The following is a 16,822-nucleotide window of genomic DNA, read 5'->3' as shown; positions in this document are numbered from 1 at the left end:
CTCCCGCAATGGAAACGAACTGCGTTATCGTTCTCGGATGAACCACTACAGCTGTCACATGTTTCAAGCACGGGGGTTGATTGTGGCTGTCATTGTCCAGTCATCGCATCACCCCATTACGCATAGCCATGCCTTATGTCAGAATGCGTGACTGTATCATTCATGTGCTACCTTCTTCCATGAAACTGTTGTCGACCTCTCTCCCGAAGTAAAAATGAGACGTTTTGTTACGGTGCAGCGAACCCACGCCGTGTAAACCAACAGAGCATCAATCGCAGTACTATTTATCCTGCAATGCTGTCATGTGCTTGAAAAACTGGCAAACCATGGTTGCTGGTACTTCAACGCGATAATTTCATCTGCTTGTGAGTCGCATTGCCGGGTCCTGGCAGGACCAGCTCCATGAACTGTTCCGTGGCGTAGTGGGCTAGATTCCTCGCTGACCAAAATCAGGCAGCCCGCAATATGCAGTTTCTGGGTAGAAGGTATCTATGTTCTTACTGCGGCCTGCTCGCCGTAGTTGGATAGATTTGTAAGTCGAGGCCCGCGTAAGGACTTGTTGGGCCGTGTAGGCCGTATTCAACCTGCAGAGCAGATGGTATTACCGCTCGCGCCCGGAACCGCGGGTCCAAATACATCTCCCAGCTTCTCACCTAGCCGCACGATGGTGTGCTCATAGACTCGCGCTGCGTCCATGTAGAGACTGTCCTCGTCTTCGCTCCACGTCGTGTCCGTCGCATCTTCCAGTTCAGTGTCGCTATTCATGGAATTTGCGTCTGTCTCGTCACCTTTTGTGCCGTCGTCTCCGTCGGACTCCTTGCTAAGGACCTCCACAATGACCAGTCGTGTCTGCTCCACCGAGCTACGGCATCGCACCATATCTGTCGTAGACATGCCAGCTCTCATGCCGTTCTCAAAGCCAGGCAAGGTGTCTTTGGTCTCGATATCGCGGCCGATCAAGAGGCTTGCGAAGCAATGGTCCAGCTTTTTCAAAACGGAGAAGGTAGCTCTCGGGGAAGGAGTAAAGGCGTCAATCCATTGCGTGAAGTCGCTGGCAATGTTCAAGAGGAAGGGAATCTGTATGCTCGCTACACGACAGAGTCAGCAATAGTACCGGCGTTTAACTCAAAGCAACGCCGATTTTCGAGGGAGACGGGCTAGTTCCTCACGTGTTCCGGACAGCCATAGGACGTCGATGACGTTATGTAGGTCCTTGCAAAGCTCCGTAAAGCTCTTGTAGCCTATGACATCGTCGCCGGGCTCGGCACTGCCATGCTTCTTGACATAACGACGATTGACAATGGCGAGACGTTCCTCAATGTACCGGCGTACCGTCTCTTCCTTGTTGGAACCTGGTCGGAGCGATCTGGCGCGGGGATGCGGCAAAGCCGCACTTGAGCGCGCGGAGGCACTGCTAGGAGCAGGTGAAGGGAGAGATTGCAATGGAAAGAAGCCGCCAGGACCCACAGGCTGCGGAGTGTCAGTCATTATGTCTAAGTACTGTCGCCGGTTACTCCAGAGTCGATGCTGCTTTGCGCATTGCCCACGCAGAAATGCCCTGAGTCTTAAACAGAGTCCAGCCCCTTCAAGGTTCTCGCGACGTGGGGTAGTGATGTATAAGTTGTTGAGCAGACTGGCAAGGCGATTGGGACGTCTGTACGTAGTACGGATACGTAGAAATATTACCTAAGCCGAGTGAAAGGGTAGTGGAGATCAAGGTAGGTAGAGGTACCTAGGTACCTTACCCTATCAAGCGCTTTATCTGATGTCCGATAAGAGCTATCATCCCCACCTCAGCCACAACAAGGCCTTGCCATATGTGGCTTGCGCGTGGTTGACGACGCCCAGTCAAAAAATTTCGGCCCTGTACGCTTTCCGCGTGAAGTCGAGCCGACCGATCGCGTTTACGACCTCACATCCCGCCCCTTGCTACAATCACATCACCGTACACCACATCTCCAAGCTCAACTCGTAAATCGTTCTTCCTTTGCGTCTTCAAATCCAATTATTCGTCATGCCTGCCAAGAGAATCGTCGTCCAGAGAGACAACCAGCGCTCTCGTCAGCCCAAGGGTTACTTCAGATCAACATACGATGCGTTGACTTCCTCTGAGAATGCACCCATCGTGCGCAGCGTCGCCATCTTCGGCGTAAGTCACCATGCGCTTCCAGACCCCTGATCTGTGAGCCCTGCTAACGTCCAGTTCAGGCAGCTGTGACTTTCCTCTCCAGCTCCTGGGGCGAGTTCCTTCTTCCTCCGTAAGTTACTCATCACCTTGAGCCCCAATTCAAGGTCGCTGACGCTTCGATTTCGCAGTCAATAAAGATCTTTCTAGAATCGAATGACGGCTCATGTATAATTACGTCCTTTTTGCCGCAATAGAAGCTGGCTGTACAATACTCGAAGAAAGGTAGCCTCGAGGCTACGGGGAATGGCATCTGAGGTCTGGTGTTGACCTCAACGCCACGGCCCGCACCGGCTGGCTTTAATGAATCTCTCTCTGACGCAATAATCGTTCATTTGGATGCACTTGTGCCGTGAATATGTTCTACCAACAGGGAGTATGTACGGCGGTTGCTCCAACAGTGTCGCAAGTCTACCTCGTGTGCCTAGCTCGCCCTCTATCGATTAGGACACCAGCAGTTTAAGCAAGCAGTGCGATGATGGCAATCAATTAGGCGGTACGCAACCGTGTGAACTAAATCTGTTGTACGCGATAAAACTTCCTCGGCTCTACCGATTATCTTTGATCACATCAACTCCGCGTTCGTGCAAGTCCCGTTGCACTTCTGATAGAGAGACATCGCAGCCCAGCCGCCGCACATCTCCGTCTTGCTACCCCCACAGGGCATATCGCAAGCTCCCCAGAGCCCCTTTTTGGGCTTCCGATCATCAGCTACCGAGTTCCCGCACCAGCATTCTTTCGCATATTCAAGGCCGGCATACTGAAAGCCCTTTCCGTCACAGTACTTGATACATGTATCAACCGTCATGCTATCACCGGACGTCTTGGCGCCCTGGAGCGTCCTAGTCTGTCCAGCCGGATCACGGCCACAGCCCAGATATTTGTACTTGAGAGTACTTGTCACGTCCTTGTAACCCCACTTGGGTGCCGAGATCTGGGTCGCTGCACCGCAGCCTGATTCTGCCACAGCGTTACCTGGGCCTCGTTGAACGCTGTTGCAACCAGGCAACTTATCAAACTGGCCCTGAACTTGCTCGTCAACCTTGACGGGGACTTGGCAGTTCCTTCGGGTCTCGTCGTCAAAAAACTGGAAAACAGGGCATTTCTCGATGCTACCACCGTTGTCGGTGCATTGTGTGATAGCCGATTGGAGTACATTGACGTCCCATCCATTGATGAAATCGCCGTGCAAGCCATATCCAGTCGGATCACTAGGTAGTCTAAGCAGATTTTTTTTTGTACGAAAGTGAAGGTGAGATGCTGACCCATTAGACAACACAAACGGTTGCTTATCTCCGTACCATTTGTCCTTGAAATCATTGACGCTAAATATCACTTCGTAGAATAGACTGGCAGACAAATCAGCACCTTGTGGTCATGAGTTCCCTGGTGTAATCTCACGTAACGAATCTCTTGGGGTGAGTTGTAGGACATTTTCCGTTATCAAGGCGATCCGGGTACGCCATGTGGCTTTTGTGGTCAGGTGAATCGAGGTTGACACCGTCCCAGCATGCAGGGAATATTATTTGAAGACGGAGGCCATTCGGACAGCTACGATTGGGAAGCTCGCTCGTTGCAGGGCCGCTGTTGCCCAAGCACACGTAGGAGATGGCCCGCTGCTCGAGGGTATTGTTGTAGCTTCGAAGCTTTGGGTCGCCCGCTAGCATTCGAAAGCCCTTGGGATAAGCGATGAGCCCTTTGCTGTATTCCGGATCCTTGGCGTCCTGGCGGAACCTGGAATAATGGTCAGTTCTCTGGCTTCTCTCGTTGTGCTACATCGTTACTCACAAATAGTAGGCAAGCATGCCTCCGGACTGGGAAACACTAGTGAATTTGCCGTCTTGGCCTTGATAGTAGAGGGTTGGAGTCCAGTAGTTGCTTAAATCGGCAGTCACCTTGCACGTTGAGCAAGTGGCAGCACGAGCCTGCTCATAAGTCATACTGAAGTCGAAGCCATTACCACCCATGATGGTATGAACATGCCCTGAGAGAGCTCCCGGGTTGACAATGGGATCGGCGCGCTCAACAACCACTGGTTTTGAACAGGGCATGATGAAGAAAGCAGCCGCTTTGCCGCCTGCCCAGAGCCCAACGAGAAGTTGCTTGCTTACTTTCATGATGGGCAATGATAGGAGTTGTGGCGAAAACGATAAACCGGCGTGTAAAAAAAATGAGATTTCAAATAGAATTGAAAGAGGGAGCGATACTGGTTACCCAAAATTTGATAAAACCGGCTAATGATGTCGTGGAATTCTGGTCAAAGATCAAAGTTCACCCAGCGAAAGCTGGAGTGGGGGCTAGGAAATAGACCGAAAGCTAATAGCTCTAAGGAAGAGCAGAAAAGCCAGGTATGCAGGCGTACATGAGAAGAAGTAATGACGGCAAGTCTAGGAGAAGAGGGCAAGGTGAAGCAGGCTATGGCGATCTTTTATCATTCACCCTGAATGCCTACTGTCAAAACCCCACCCATATCATAGGATCTAGTTAAGGATCTAGACCGGGAGGCGCAGGAGGCTTTCCGTCAATGCGGCCGTGACAATAGACACAGACAAGCCATTATCTAGACCTTGAGCTACAGAGGGAACAAGGAGGGTGCCCATGAGTGGAGGAACATGACGAGTTGGCTGAGCCTAATCTAGATGCGTGCTTGATTTCGCCAAAGAGCTGTAATGGCGTCGACAATTGGCGAAGCTCTGCTCAGCTCTTTGGCGTTGATCGGAGATGGCTCCGCGCTTTAGTCAGAATGGAGAGGTGGTCGCAAGTAACGCTTGCCGGTGAAGGTTGTGGTCCAGAAAAGAAGGGTATTTCGCTCAATCGTTCCGCTCGAGCTTAGCCTACATGTCAGACGTTGCGGCAGTTGTCTCTGATTCACCCATTGAGCTGGTTGAGCCAAGAGGCAAGATTTCAAAGACAAGGCGTCGCGAATCTGACGCAGGTCGAGATCTTACACGGACGAGGTCGCTGCTTTAGTCGTGATGAATGGGAAAACCCCGAGAGGAGGCATCAAGGAGACAAGGTCGAAGCTTTGGGGTGGATTGTCTTAGACACGTGGAATTCGGTCATGACAGGGTCCATCTCGTCAGAAAAATGCCCCTCACTGGCTATGCAAGCATCCGCCGTCTGGCGAGCTTTCGGGCGGAAGGCGGATCGTGTGTGCAAGCCACTGCATCGTGAGCTACCGGATTGGTCTTAGAACCGGCTTTTCAAGACTCAAACGGAGCGCGGACGAAATGCGGTTACAGAAAAGGCGGATTAGTGTCGGCTAATAGGGAATTGGAAAGTAAGGGATGTTGGACGGCCGAGTGCCAAGCTGGAAAGACGCTAAAACGTCAACGAGAGACATTAAGAGGGCTAGGCTCTCACAATCTTCGCATTGAGAGATTGGTCATACGGGCCTCAATATGTTGTCTTCTTGTCTCAGTCCAGACCAGGTTGACCCGCTCCGCCTGTCAGGTTGTCACCTGTTCCCGGAATGACAGACGGCTGAGGAATGTTTTCGGATTTATCGTTTCCTATTTCATGGCGTGAAGTCCTGACGAGGACCAACCACCCGACCAAGTTGGAAATTCCTGAGACAGCAATGTGCCAAAATAACGATCGTGCATTTACCCTGGTGAGCACAGTCTCTGATCTCATTATGCTGCCCGATAACCCGACGATTGGGTAGAGACCCGTTGCGTCGGGGTGCAGAAGCTATGTCCCCGCACCGGAAGTGGGGAATCGGGGCCAGCGGCCGGGTCGGATGTGTGAGTGGGTCTCACGGGACGGAGGCAGACGTCAAGTGCGTCAGGCGTTTGACGACTCTCAACTGCCTTGCGACATCCGGGCAACTATTTTGACTCATGGACCTGACGGTGAGGCTTGAGCTTCAGGATTCTTGCCTCCCCCTTACGCCTCATCCGTCAACATCGCACCATCCTACCCGACTAGCCAAAGTATAGCCTCTGGTGAACGGCAAACGCTTAAGTAGACTACATGACTGCATAGACCTCGTGGCTCTTCAAGCCTAATAACTAGGAGAACCCATTGCGGCATTGGGTATTTTCACCTGTTCGTTTGCTGTAAGTGAAACAGTATGTTCAAGCCAATCTGCGAGCTTGGTCAGAGGCAGGAGTGCCAGCCTGCTGAGCCGCCACAGGGTTGGTGAGGGGGGGGGGGGGTGCGCTCACCAATTGCGTCAGCAGCGGCTGATAATGTCAGGTCGATCTCCTGGTTCCAGCCCCCACCAAGAAATTATGATGGAAGGCAGATTGACTCTGGCATACAGCTGCTTTGAGACTGCCACACCTGCTCTGGCCAGACGTCAAGCCAACAACCAAGTTACGGTCAACACGGACGCGCCCATTTCTGATTTGGATGGGGGGTACATGGGAGCATTATACGTCGCTCTGTCGATCCCATGGGCAGTCCCTTCTACCCGAATAGTGAACAACAGCCCGGGCCGGCCATGTCTCGCTGTCTAGCTGGTTTGTCTAGCCAGGACACGGGCCGTCAGAGTTCGAATGGACAGAATAAGTGAGCCAAGCTAAGTTGGGCTGCCACAAGCTAGGCATGTGGCTCTTAGCTGCTGTATTATGGCCCGACTTATTTTCTAATCTGACGATCTCAGGCATTGTGACATGTGACGTGCGACAGAGCAATGTATCTGGCGTCATTTGCAATAACAATTGATCCCTGGCAGTGCAGTCTGACCGATTTTTTAACGAGACCATATGCCGTTGTCTTGAACCATCTGACCTGTGAACAGTGTATTCCACACCTTGCTGCCATACGGTTTGTTTGTGACTATCTTACTTGCATCTTTCGTCTTACGCCCTCGGTACTTTACGGCTAAGGTCTTCCAATAGAGCTGCTTTATCATCAATTTCCAGCCTACTCACTTACTATACGTGAGATCACAGGTTGAGAATTGCATGTAGCAATGTGAGCAAATACTCGTATTTACAAGAATACCGAATCTCATTGCAGGAGCGAGAGTAACGCGCAAGGAAGTCTTGCTTCACTTTCAGTATTATTGCCATCAGTCCTGAAAGAGCCGACTATTAACTTTCTTGAATGGCACTGCAGGTATGCCTGATATCAACTTCTTGGTCAAATTCTCGTACTGGAGACCTTTTTGATACGGACAAGAATAATATACGTCTGGTCAAGAACCGAGACATTCTCCCAATGAGGTAATGACCAAATGTGATGGAAGTATCAACCATTACACAGGGATTCTGATGATCATATCCGGTGTGTGGACTCGCGCGACACTTTATGCTCGGAGTCATGTTGATTTTATTCGATTCCCTTATAGTCATCGTTGCTTTCTTGAAATTGAGGCTCCTAGCTAGGCCTCGAGTCGGGCTCATCAACCTACACGTTGGTCGTCGTCTTTCTACCTCCAGGCAGCCTGTTAGCTTTCTTCTCGCGCCTCGATCAGTACCTCGCGAGGAGAGTCGCAGCCGGTTTTCTGTGCGGCATGTTAGTTGCTCCTCCTTAGACACCTCTAACCACCGGGGCACGACCTCGAATATACAGGAATGGGGGCGGTGCCGTTATATGGCCGTTATCTGGCACATGAAGTCCAGCCATCACCGCCAACACTATCAGACTAGCGGCAGTGACTTGATCGACGTCGAGTGGCAACGAATCGAAGGTGACAATCTCGAGAAGGGATCCGTCAGAAAGAATCGAGAGGCGAGATTTTATGAAGAGCGAGTCTCAGCCAATCGTTGATTTCATGTGTTGTCTGCCTTGGCCAGAACAGACGCAGATGATCGTGTACTGAAATTCGTGAGCTTGCCTCACCACGGCTATTCATGGTCATGTTTCGCTACCTAAATGATTAATCCACAGTTGCTTCATTCACTTGTGGAATAGCAAATTCATCGATAGTTGCTTCATCGCAGAGATTCAAGTCATTCCCAGCTATATGATAGGCATGTTCTTGTGCTTCCCTACCTTGGCCCCAAAAGACGTAATCTGAAATTAACAGAGTGTCTTCGACTTATGAAATTGCTTATATGTCACTTCTGTATTGTGATATAGGTTTATTTCAAGCGTCGAATCGGTTGTTTCTGTCTGCGTCATGTATGACTGAAACCTCGAGGACCAATGACAATCTTCGAGTAGGTACCTTCCGATCTGATCCGCACTACCCGAGTTGAACGGAAAGCGCGGCTCCATCAACCAAGGACGAAAGTAGAGGCTGTAGGACATATCCAAGGGTCTCCTGCCTCGTACTAGACTTGGTTACCGTGTATGAAGAAGAAGGAGTCTACCAATGCGTATGGCTGGAGAGCCTTTGCTCGGCCAGGGCAAGTGCATGGTCTAATGACGCTACCTGGCGACCGAACACTGTCACTCCAGCATTCATTTTCATCACGACCTGATTCGTACGTCAATACATAACTTGTTGGTCCTTATACGGTGAGAATTCTATTGCCTTGTTGTTCCTTGCCACACGACTTGCCAGTACTCTCTTCCAAAACGCGTTCCCATGGAGAGCCACCTGCCGGGATCACCTACACAGGCAAGATGCTCGTCGCCAAAGGACTTTGTACGGGGAGACATGAAGCCCGCGCCTCTTCGACTCTCTCCCAAGAGCAAAGAAACAGACGAAGCATCAGGTGTTTCACAACAACAACCAGGTGCAAGCTTCATCGAGAACGCAACATCTACCGATGAGTTCACTACGACTGAACAATTCAACGACAAATTGCCTAGACATCCAACACAGCTGAAAACCCCGCCCTTGGCTGCTGTCGTATCAAAGTTCGAGATACTTGACATAATGACTGATCTCGAGACACAAGCTACTGCCAGCCATGGTGCGTCGAGCGTAGAAGTGCCTCGTTCGCCAGCCGAGAACCGCGCTGTCCGTAAGGAGATAGGTTTCTCGGTCAAATCTGGTCCTGCAAAGGAATCTCCACCTGGGCCAGGCTATGAAGAAGTGGTGGAGTTACAGTCAATCCCAAGCCCGAGCCAGATCTCACCTCGTCGGAGTCCGTCATGCGAGCCCCAGAACAGCCTACAGACTGGAATTCGAGCAGCTGTAGAACAAACAACCTACACTTTTGATCCATTTACTGGAGAGAGGCGGCCTAACAAAGCTGGAAGGTCAGCTGATGGAAGACAGAGAAGTCTTGTAGCTGAAAGACGACAACTTTTTGAAGCTCCGATGGGTAAGTATGACACCCTAAGTAATGCTGGTCTGCACGGAATGCTGATGGTCTGCGTAGGCGGCGTCAGGACAAACCTACCGGTGCCAACTTTCAGCAACTACGGTATCACGCCACAGACACAGACACCTTGCTGTACACTTCCCCGGACTAAGACTTGGAAACTGAGGTCGAACGATATCGAAGCTCCTGAAGATAGCCCTCAAGGTAGAGCAGAGCCACCTTTGGACCCAAGGCTTGTCAATGCCGGTGACCAAACAAAAACGGCAGTGGAAGGAAGTTGGACCCGGAGCATTTCGAAGAGCCTTGGGTATAGCTTTGGCCAGAGAAGTCGTCCGACTCGCGAAAAAACGCAAACGGAGCAGATCACCGTTTTTAGAGGACACAGAGACAGAGGGAAGCTCTTCGGGCTTTGGCCCCGAGCCATGGATGCCCTCCATTCACGGGATGCTTCGACCTCAAATCTGGAGCATGGAATTGCCCAAGCACCAGACCGGCCAACGGATCAGGTGGATCTTGAGATCTCCCAGTCCATAAGCAGGGATAGTACAAGGTCATCGGTCCCGCAATCAGAATACTACGAATCCAAAGAGAAGCTACAAACAGAACACGCAACTTCCATGACGGGGTTACTGGAGTCTTCCGGAAATGCAGCTATCGTAACAGCGCAAAGCAAAGTGGCGAGTCTGAGAACGCTGTTTGATGAAAGCGCCAACGATACTGGTCCAAACAGCGGCTCGCGACTGAGGCGCAGTCACACTGGGCCAGCAAATAGGTGGTCTGCTAACGGCAACTCACAGATGGCCTTTCAGCCTGGCCACGGACAACAGTTGCAATATGAAGCATCCACGAATGGTGCTATACGTTGTTCCTTCCAATCAACGGTGGGCGCCCGTATATCTAAAGGATCAACTTCTTCTTCTTTGAAGGATCGAATTAATACTCTGGAAGCCATCTGCCGGATGGATGCGGAGACGAGGCCCTCAGCCAATAAAACGATCTTGGTGCCAACATCGAGAATCGCTGGGCCTGGGCGCGAGGCAGACGGTTTGAAAACCCACTCCGAGAATCGATTCGAAAGCCTGGGGTTCAAGCGTGGTCGCGAAGTCTGGCGGAAGATTTCCGCATCATGGGAGAAAGGCAGGCTAGAAAAGGGCAAGAGAGATGAAAATGACCACACAAAGCGCAATGTGACCAAGTCACCAGAGCCCCCTACTTGGCAAGGGTCCTACCTCACTATCGCTCGATCAGATGACAAACAGCTGGCCAACTGTTCGCCAGAGAAGCCCAAAACCCGACACCCAGCTGCGTCTGCGTCTGCATCGTCGAGAGACAGGCCCTCCCGAAAGAGCACGTCGGCCATTCCCCGGGAGTGTCTGAGCACCGGTCATAGTCTTGACGGCTGTTTATCAGAACAAAAGAGAGTCCTGCCGCTCAGTACCACTGGTCCAGTCGTCACTTCTACTTGGTGGCAACTTGGATCATCATCCTCGTACGCACCTTGGAGGACGAGGTGGGACGCTCTGTCAGGAGATGCTCATGGGACTAGCTGGGCTCGATGGCGCGCACCACGAGACAGAAGAATCGTGGCGGCCGGTGCCGAATGTCGAATGTACCATTCTCGGCCAATGTCTACTGTACAGCTGAGTAAAATGCGCAAAGCTGCCAATCGGCAAAGTGAAACAAGCATCAGTAATGGTAACTGATTCAATGTCGGACGGGCTAGCTAGCAGTGTTCTTCAGTGATGCCTTAGCATAGAGCAGGATATCATTTGTAGTGTACCGGCGTAAGAGACCTGGAGGGTGAAGGCTGCAAGGCTATGAAGCATAGTACTGGGAAATGGCCAGCAAAGGAACTGCCGGGCACAAAGAGAATAGTCTCAATGAAATCTTGGTCTGCCAAAGTACTCAGCGTACTGAAATGTCATGATATTGGAGCGCAACGTCACTGCTCGACTAGGCTGTCAGCCCCATCCCCTTTCCTATTTTGCGAACTAAAGCTTTCTTCAGATACCACTCCCTAGCAAGGGATCGTGTCGTCTTAGCAAATACCGCTGGTGATACCCTTCCGCGTTCCACGGCGCGGCCTAAGACAAAAATAGTATCCCCGATAGCTTTCTCTTCGGCGACCAATGCGTATAACTGGTTAGCTACGACTGTGGGCGCAACCAGAAGCTCGTCGATATCAGGCGCAGTTTGACGTTTTGATCCCTCGATAACAGAATCGGCTTTTCGCAGCGCGTCGATCAGGATATTAGCGTTGGACTGAAGTAGCCCCGATGTTTGATTTAAGGTCCCCATCTCCGACTGAAGTGTCGAGAAGGCAGACATCATAGCTGTGCGTTGCGCCTGCAAGCCTGCCATGCTGGAGTCATTCTGCTGTCTGCTACGTTGCCGAAGGGAGTGAAGTGTTTGCGCTAGTTGGTGGAGCAATGCGTCCTTTTCCGGGTTCGGCGGAATCGGTGGCGCGGGAACCGACGACGGCGAAGGTATGCTCAGGGTGAGGGGCGCGTCGAGCAAATCTGGCGGTGGCGGTGGTTTTGCAATCTGCTGTTGTGGCGGCGGATGCTGCTGCAGTTGCTGCGGCAGCGGTGGTGCCTGATACTGCCCGTCCGGTTGCCAGCCTGGAGGTGGTCCTCTGTAATGCTGAGACGTTTGCTGGTAAGACATAGGGACGGCTGAGTGACGAGGGGCAACGGATTGAGCAGGATGTCCAGAACGGAATTGCGGTTGCTGTGCAGTGTCTTCAGTTTGATGCGGAGATGAGACGACTGGCGGCGGCGGTGGGTGAGAGGACGGTACTGGTGGTAGTGGCGGTGCTGAGTCGTACCGAGAATGCGCTTGACTCTGTGGACGACTTGACTCTTGGAGATTGAGGCCTCCATGGATGCCTTGACGAGTGGCACCAGGGGGTAGAGGTGGGAGAGGAGGGCCGTATCTAGCATCTAGAGGAGGTGGTGGGCTTCTGTACGGTTCAGTACTTGTCGTTTTGGGCGGCGGAGGCGGAGGCCGCGATCCGTCTGTAGGGGTTTGAGGAGGCGGGCGACTCGACGGACGAGCTGCCAACTCATGTGGAGGAGGCGAAAAAGGGGGAGGCGTTTGGGTGTGTGATTGCGGTGGACGCGATGCCACGGGCGGCAGTGGTTGCTGTGGGCCTTGTGGTCGGGCAATGACTGGTGGCTCTTTGGCGAAGATATCTCTCAAGATGGCCAGGAAGTCAAGAATCGTGGATTTCTAACACGCTAGCCGTCAGAATGGGAGAACAACCCTCAAAGCCCAGGGTTGGGAAGATAAGCATGAAGACATACATCCCAGAAGGCGGCCCAGCCTACGAGATATGGGTGATAGACTTGGCCTTGAGGATCTACATGCTGGCCGGGGCGTACCATCATGGACTCTGTTGGAGTGACGTAAACCAATGGAGCCTCTCGTGGGTAGGCATGAGGCACCCAGACAGATATGGGAAAGCGATATGTGGTGCCTCTAAATATAACGGGTATGGTACCAGAGAGGCGGAGAAGTAGGGCTGACGAGCCATTATCGTAAGCTATGGACGGTATCAGCACGCATTCATCAAGGATTTGTGGTCGCGATCGATGGCCGTACTGTGAACGTCGGTGCGCGGCGATAGAGATGGGTGGTGGGATAGCGCTTGGGCTACATCGTTGTAGGTGCGATTCACATCGTGGTATTCCTGGGGACAGGGCCACGCATTAGTCGAGGACAACGGAGCCAAGAGTTGAAGACACAACATACACTTGTCAAAACACTGTAAAGCCAGTTCAGGACATGTTGCGGCACGGGCATCGCAGAGACGCAGCGAGAGCTCCGGTACGGGGGAGCCGATACGGAGCTCGGTCAGGAGGCGAGTAGAGGTGAAGGCGGATGCGCGAGTAACGGAGAGCGAGCGGCGAGAGGGGGAAGGTGAGATGCGGATTCAACTCATAGGTGCATGCCAGGGGCCCTAGGACTAGAGCCGGTTTGTGATGCTGCAGCGGTGTCTAACACTAAGGTCTGCTATGAGAATCGGCACAATCGGGTGGGTGTTCGGTAACGGGAGACGTCGGACAGCGGAATGGGACGGCGCCGGTGATAGATTTCTCAGAGAGCTTGCGACGGTGGAAGCGTTCCATGTACCCAGTGGAGGGAGGTAGGTAAGTAGCTAAGGTAGTTCGGACATCGGTGATTGGGTGCCGGTGGTGGATGGCAGTTCGCACTGCGGATGACGCACCTCAGCTTGGGCGGGAAAAGGTGGGGCCGCCGTGAAGGTCTCCCCGCGTCGCAGTCAAATTCCGTTACCTTAAACCTGTGACCTGAGGCGGGCTCCATCGACTTTGAAGAGGCCCTTCATACGTAGTACTGGTGTTCGATCCTAAATTAGACGTAAGAAATGTAGGTTAAGGTTGGACGGAAATCGCCATTCATCTATCAGCACCGATAGTTAAAGCAAAACACTCATGGTACATCATCCTCATCACTTTGCACCATTTACATCGCAGCCATGCAGTTTGAAATGCTTCGTATGGGATATTGGCCATCCTGCATGTTTGCTTCCTTTGTGATGGGTTAGAAAATAGGTATATAACTGCACCAAGCGCGCCTCGAAATGCAAGCGCATGGTATCAGAGCTTGCGCAAGGAATCTGCTTATCGACTTCAGGATAGCAAATTAGGTTGATGATTGCAACAAGCAATAAAGTGGATTTAGGTAGATACTGTTTTTCCACGTTGCAGCGTAACCCAATGATCGATGATGGCCGGCATCGGACCGACACGGCCGCTGAGATTCTCAATTGATCTCATGGTGTGAAGTTGGCTGGATGAAAGGCCGAGCACGGAGCGGGCCCATTCTAATCCAATGCTGGCAGCTTGCTTGCCTGGCATGTTTCGGGTTGGTCAGGTCCAGCTCCAGTTCCTTTTTTGCAGTTGCTTTGACACGCTTTGTAATCTTGCATTGTTCTTCGTCTTGCTTACATTTTCAGCACTTTGCAAACCATGTATTCTAGGTACATAACCGTAGACCTTGGTAGCTACTACGCATACTTTGCACGCCTTCTGGTACGGGGCATAATCGTGTTGTTACGGTAAATCCCGAGAGTTGTCTTCGCTCTGCAAGATGCTTTACTTCATCGATACATTGGCTTGGTGGTACCACAATCATTCTGAAGGTATCGAATCATTGGATGTCATGTTCACTCATATGGTTCCACCCGCTCGAGGTACGTGCCCCGCTAGTCCATTATATGTACCGTCCATGTTTCGAATTGGGCGCTTTAACCGCTCCAAGGAGGCGGCACAAACACTCGACTCTACTGCCTACCTTACCTAGCAGAGTTACCTAGTAGCCTAGTCACCTAGTCTGGCATCCGTACTCTCCGCCATTACATTTCTTCACCTGCAAAGAAGAAAAATGGTCTCGGGGGAGACCCTGGAACACATTGCGCCTGTCCAATCCCACATAGCCGACGGGGACCGCTGCGCGCATTATTAAATAAAACATCCGGCACACGCACACCCCTTCCGCTGCAGTTACCTACAACTCTTGTTTCTTTTCACGGTCGACATTGGTTTTTCCTGGAAACTAACAACATTTTGGAACTGTTTCCGCTCAGCTCTCACATTACGTTGAATGCTTGCTGTTCCAAGGATCTTTCGCACGGCTGAGGAGTATTCCAGCAAATTCTGGATACTCCTTGCGTCAGGACCTTTTTGAACACTGTCTACTACCTCACTGAACCGCATTCACAACCAACCTCCGTAATCGCAATCATCCATTGGAGCGTTGATAATCTCTCGGCACCTCTAAAGTCTCAACCACTCGATCGACTACACTCGGAAACTCGTTTTGCTCGCAACAGAGGCAAAACCAAGATATAGACAACACTCAACTATGCTACCCCCCATCCCCGAACTCTCCGACTATGGAATCTCTGCAACCCATGGATTCCTACCGGACGTTCTCCCGTTGACGCGGCTGCCGGACCCCTACTATAACAAGTGGGAGGCTATTGTCGCCAACTTACAGGCTCTCGTTCTCAGCCGCCGCCTTCGTCCGGTTGTCGACCGCTTGCCTGTTCTCTCTACCATCGGTCTGGAACACGACGCAGAATGGCGGAGAGCCTACTCTTTGTTATCCTTCATGGCTCATGCCTACATCTGGGGTGGCGATGAGCCTTGCGATCAACTTCCGCCCTCCATCACCGTTCCCTTCTTGAAGGTCTCGAATCATCTTGAGCTGCCTCCGGTTGCTACCTACGCCGCATTGTGCCTTTGGAACTTCAAGCCTCTTTTTGTCGACGAGGACATTGACAATCTCGAGAACCTAGCCACCCTCAACACCTTCACTGGTTCTCTCGACGAGTCGTGGTTCTACCTCGTCTCTGTCGCTATTGAGGCCCGTGGCGGTCCCATCATCCCCCTCATGCTGGGTGCCGTGGAAGCTGCTCGCCGAGGAGATGTCTCGACCGTCACCCGGAGCTTGCGCACCTTTGCCGAGCGGCTGACCGACCTGACCATCATCTTGCAACGCATGCACGAGAGTTGCGATCCCAACATATTTTACAATCGCATCCGCACCTTTCTTGCTGGGAGCAAGAACATGGCCGAAGCCGGTCTTCCTGACGGCGTCAATTATGACGATGGCTCTGGAAAGGAGGACTACCGTCAGTACAGCGGTGGTAGCAATGCTCAGAGCAGTCTGATACAATTCTTCGATGTCATCCTTGGCATTGATCATCGCCCAACGGGCGAAAAGCGGGATCCCTCAACCGAGTCGGAACGCGAGTCTAGGGCTCCGGTTCCAAAGCACAACTTTATTATGGAGATGCGCCGGTACATGCCCGGGCCCCATGCTCGCTTCCTCAAGGATGTCTCTGGCATTGCCAACATCCGCGAGTTTGTCGAGAACCACAAGCAAGAACGCGACTTGTGTCTCGCCTATGATGCATGTCTCGCCATGCTCAGTGCATTCCGCGACAAGCATATAGCCATCGTCACCCGCTACATCATCCTTCCTTCACGCGAGGTGCGGGCTCGCAGCAGGTCGAGAAGTCCTGAGGCGACGCGCTTGCGTGTTAACCTAGCCACGGCCTCACGCCAACGTCAGTCGAACGCCCAGGGTAATAACTTGCCGGCTGCCGACGGCAAGAAGAACCTCAAGGGTACAGGAGGTACTGCTCTCATCCCGTTCTTGAAACAGGCGCGCGATGAGACCGGTGAGCCGGCGATCGAAGAGTGGACCCGTCGCTTCATGCGTAGAACTGTTAAGTCTGAGGGCAGCGGCGATTTTTTCTTGGGTAAACCAGACCAGCCTAGCCACAGCAGCATCGAAGCCGGGGTCGGAGGCTTAGCAGGGACGTGGACCATCGATGATGACTTTGGTGGCATCTGCCATTACTGATGCAGACATCAGTGCTGCTGGATAGACGTAGATGTATGCGCTACTGGCGTGAAACCCAACGCGCAATACATTG

General features: G+C 52.2%; 9 protein-coding genes across 9 annotated transcripts; 5 read left to right on the top strand and 4 right to left on the bottom strand.

Annotated features, from left to right (window-relative positions):
- Positions 1-579: 579 nt before the first annotated feature.
- CLUP02_20001 (meiotic recombination protein DMC1) lies at positions 580-1,488 on the bottom strand (the record flags this gene model as incomplete). Its single annotated transcript, XM_049297317.1, has 2 exons — positions 580-1,088; positions 1,170-1,488. The coding sequence occupies 2 exons, from the start codon at positions 1,486-1,488 to the stop codon at positions 580-582; spliced, it is 828 nt and encodes a 275-aa protein (XP_049146254.1).
- Positions 1,489-2,014: 526 nt separating this feature from the next.
- Positions 2,015-2,262, top strand: CLUP02_10133 (uncharacterized protein; the record flags this gene model as incomplete). Its single annotated transcript, XM_049289109.1, has 2 exons — positions 2,015-2,149; positions 2,209-2,262. 2 exons carry the CDS (start codon positions 2,015-2,017, stop codon positions 2,260-2,262), a joined length of 189 nt encoding a protein of 62 aa, XP_049146253.1.
- Positions 2,263-2,750: 488 nt separating this feature from the next.
- CLUP02_10132 (WSC domain-containing protein) lies at positions 2,751-4,302 on the bottom strand (the record flags this gene model as incomplete). The annotated part of the gene is made up of 4 exons (XM_049289108.1): positions 2,751-3,405; positions 3,469-3,534; positions 3,587-3,919; positions 3,974-4,302. The coding sequence occupies 4 exons, from the start codon at positions 4,300-4,302 to the stop codon at positions 2,751-2,753; spliced, it is 1,383 nt and encodes a 460-aa protein (XP_049146252.1).
- A 53-nt stretch (positions 4,303-4,355) lies between these two features.
- Positions 4,356-6,050, top strand: CLUP02_10131 (uncharacterized protein; the record flags this gene model as incomplete). The annotated part of the gene is made up of 7 exons (XM_049289107.1): positions 4,356-4,475; positions 4,750-4,777; positions 4,825-4,946; positions 5,043-5,355; positions 5,564-5,633; positions 5,726-5,848; positions 5,960-6,050. The coding sequence occupies 7 exons, from the start codon at positions 4,356-4,358 to the stop codon at positions 6,048-6,050; spliced, it is 867 nt and encodes a 288-aa protein (XP_049146251.1).
- A 1,394-nt stretch (positions 6,051-7,444) lies between these two features.
- Positions 7,445-7,906, top strand: CLUP02_10130 (uncharacterized protein; the record flags this gene model as incomplete). The annotated part of the gene is made up of 1 exon (XM_049289106.1): positions 7,445-7,906. The coding sequence occupies one exon, from the start codon at positions 7,445-7,447 to the stop codon at positions 7,904-7,906; it is 462 nt and encodes a 153-aa protein (XP_049146250.1).
- Positions 7,907-8,262: 356 nt separating this feature from the next.
- On the top strand, positions 8,263-11,057 carry CLUP02_10129 (uncharacterized protein; the record flags this gene model as incomplete). The annotated part of the gene is made up of 3 exons (XM_049289105.1): positions 8,263-8,298; positions 8,417-8,491; positions 8,646-11,057. 3 exons carry the CDS (start codon positions 8,263-8,265, stop codon positions 11,055-11,057), a joined length of 2,523 nt encoding a protein of 840 aa, XP_049146249.1.
- A 33-nt stretch (positions 11,058-11,090) lies between these two features.
- CLUP02_10128 (UEV domain-containing protein) lies at positions 11,091-13,484 on the bottom strand (the record flags this gene model as incomplete). The annotated part of the gene is made up of 9 exons (XM_049289104.1): positions 11,091-11,207; positions 11,269-11,299; positions 11,366-12,585; positions 12,660-12,778; positions 12,857-12,898; positions 12,958-13,045; positions 13,108-13,120; positions 13,153-13,321; positions 13,385-13,484. The coding sequence occupies 9 exons, from the start codon at positions 13,482-13,484 to the stop codon at positions 11,091-11,093; spliced, it is 1,899 nt and encodes a 632-aa protein (XP_049146248.1).
- Positions 13,485-13,839: 355 nt separating this feature from the next.
- CLUP02_10127 (uncharacterized protein) lies at positions 13,840-15,092 on the bottom strand (the record flags this gene model as incomplete). The annotated part of the gene is made up of 7 exons (XM_049289103.1): positions 13,840-13,905; positions 13,943-14,065; positions 14,124-14,227; positions 14,289-14,315; positions 14,394-14,512; positions 14,705-14,778; positions 14,907-15,092. The coding sequence occupies 7 exons, from the start codon at positions 15,090-15,092 to the stop codon at positions 13,840-13,842; spliced, it is 699 nt and encodes a 232-aa protein (XP_049146247.1).
- Positions 15,093-15,240: 148 nt separating this feature from the next.
- CLUP02_10126 (indoleamine 2,3-dioxygenase) lies at positions 15,241-16,749 on the top strand (the record flags this gene model as incomplete). The annotated part of the gene is made up of 1 exon (XM_049289102.1): positions 15,241-16,749. The coding sequence occupies one exon, from the start codon at positions 15,241-15,243 to the stop codon at positions 16,747-16,749; it is 1,509 nt and encodes a 502-aa protein (XP_049146246.1).
- Between the last annotated feature and the right edge of the window lie 73 nt (positions 16,750-16,822).

This window comes from Colletotrichum lupini, chromosome 5 (genome assembly GCF_023278565.1).
Source record: "Colletotrichum lupini chromosome 5, complete sequence".
Classification (NCBI taxonomy): Eukaryota; Fungi; Ascomycota; class Sordariomycetes; order Glomerellales; family Glomerellaceae; genus Colletotrichum; species Colletotrichum lupini.
Note: the sequence above shows the minus strand (reverse complement) of the source record. Positions and strands in the feature narration are given on the sequence as shown.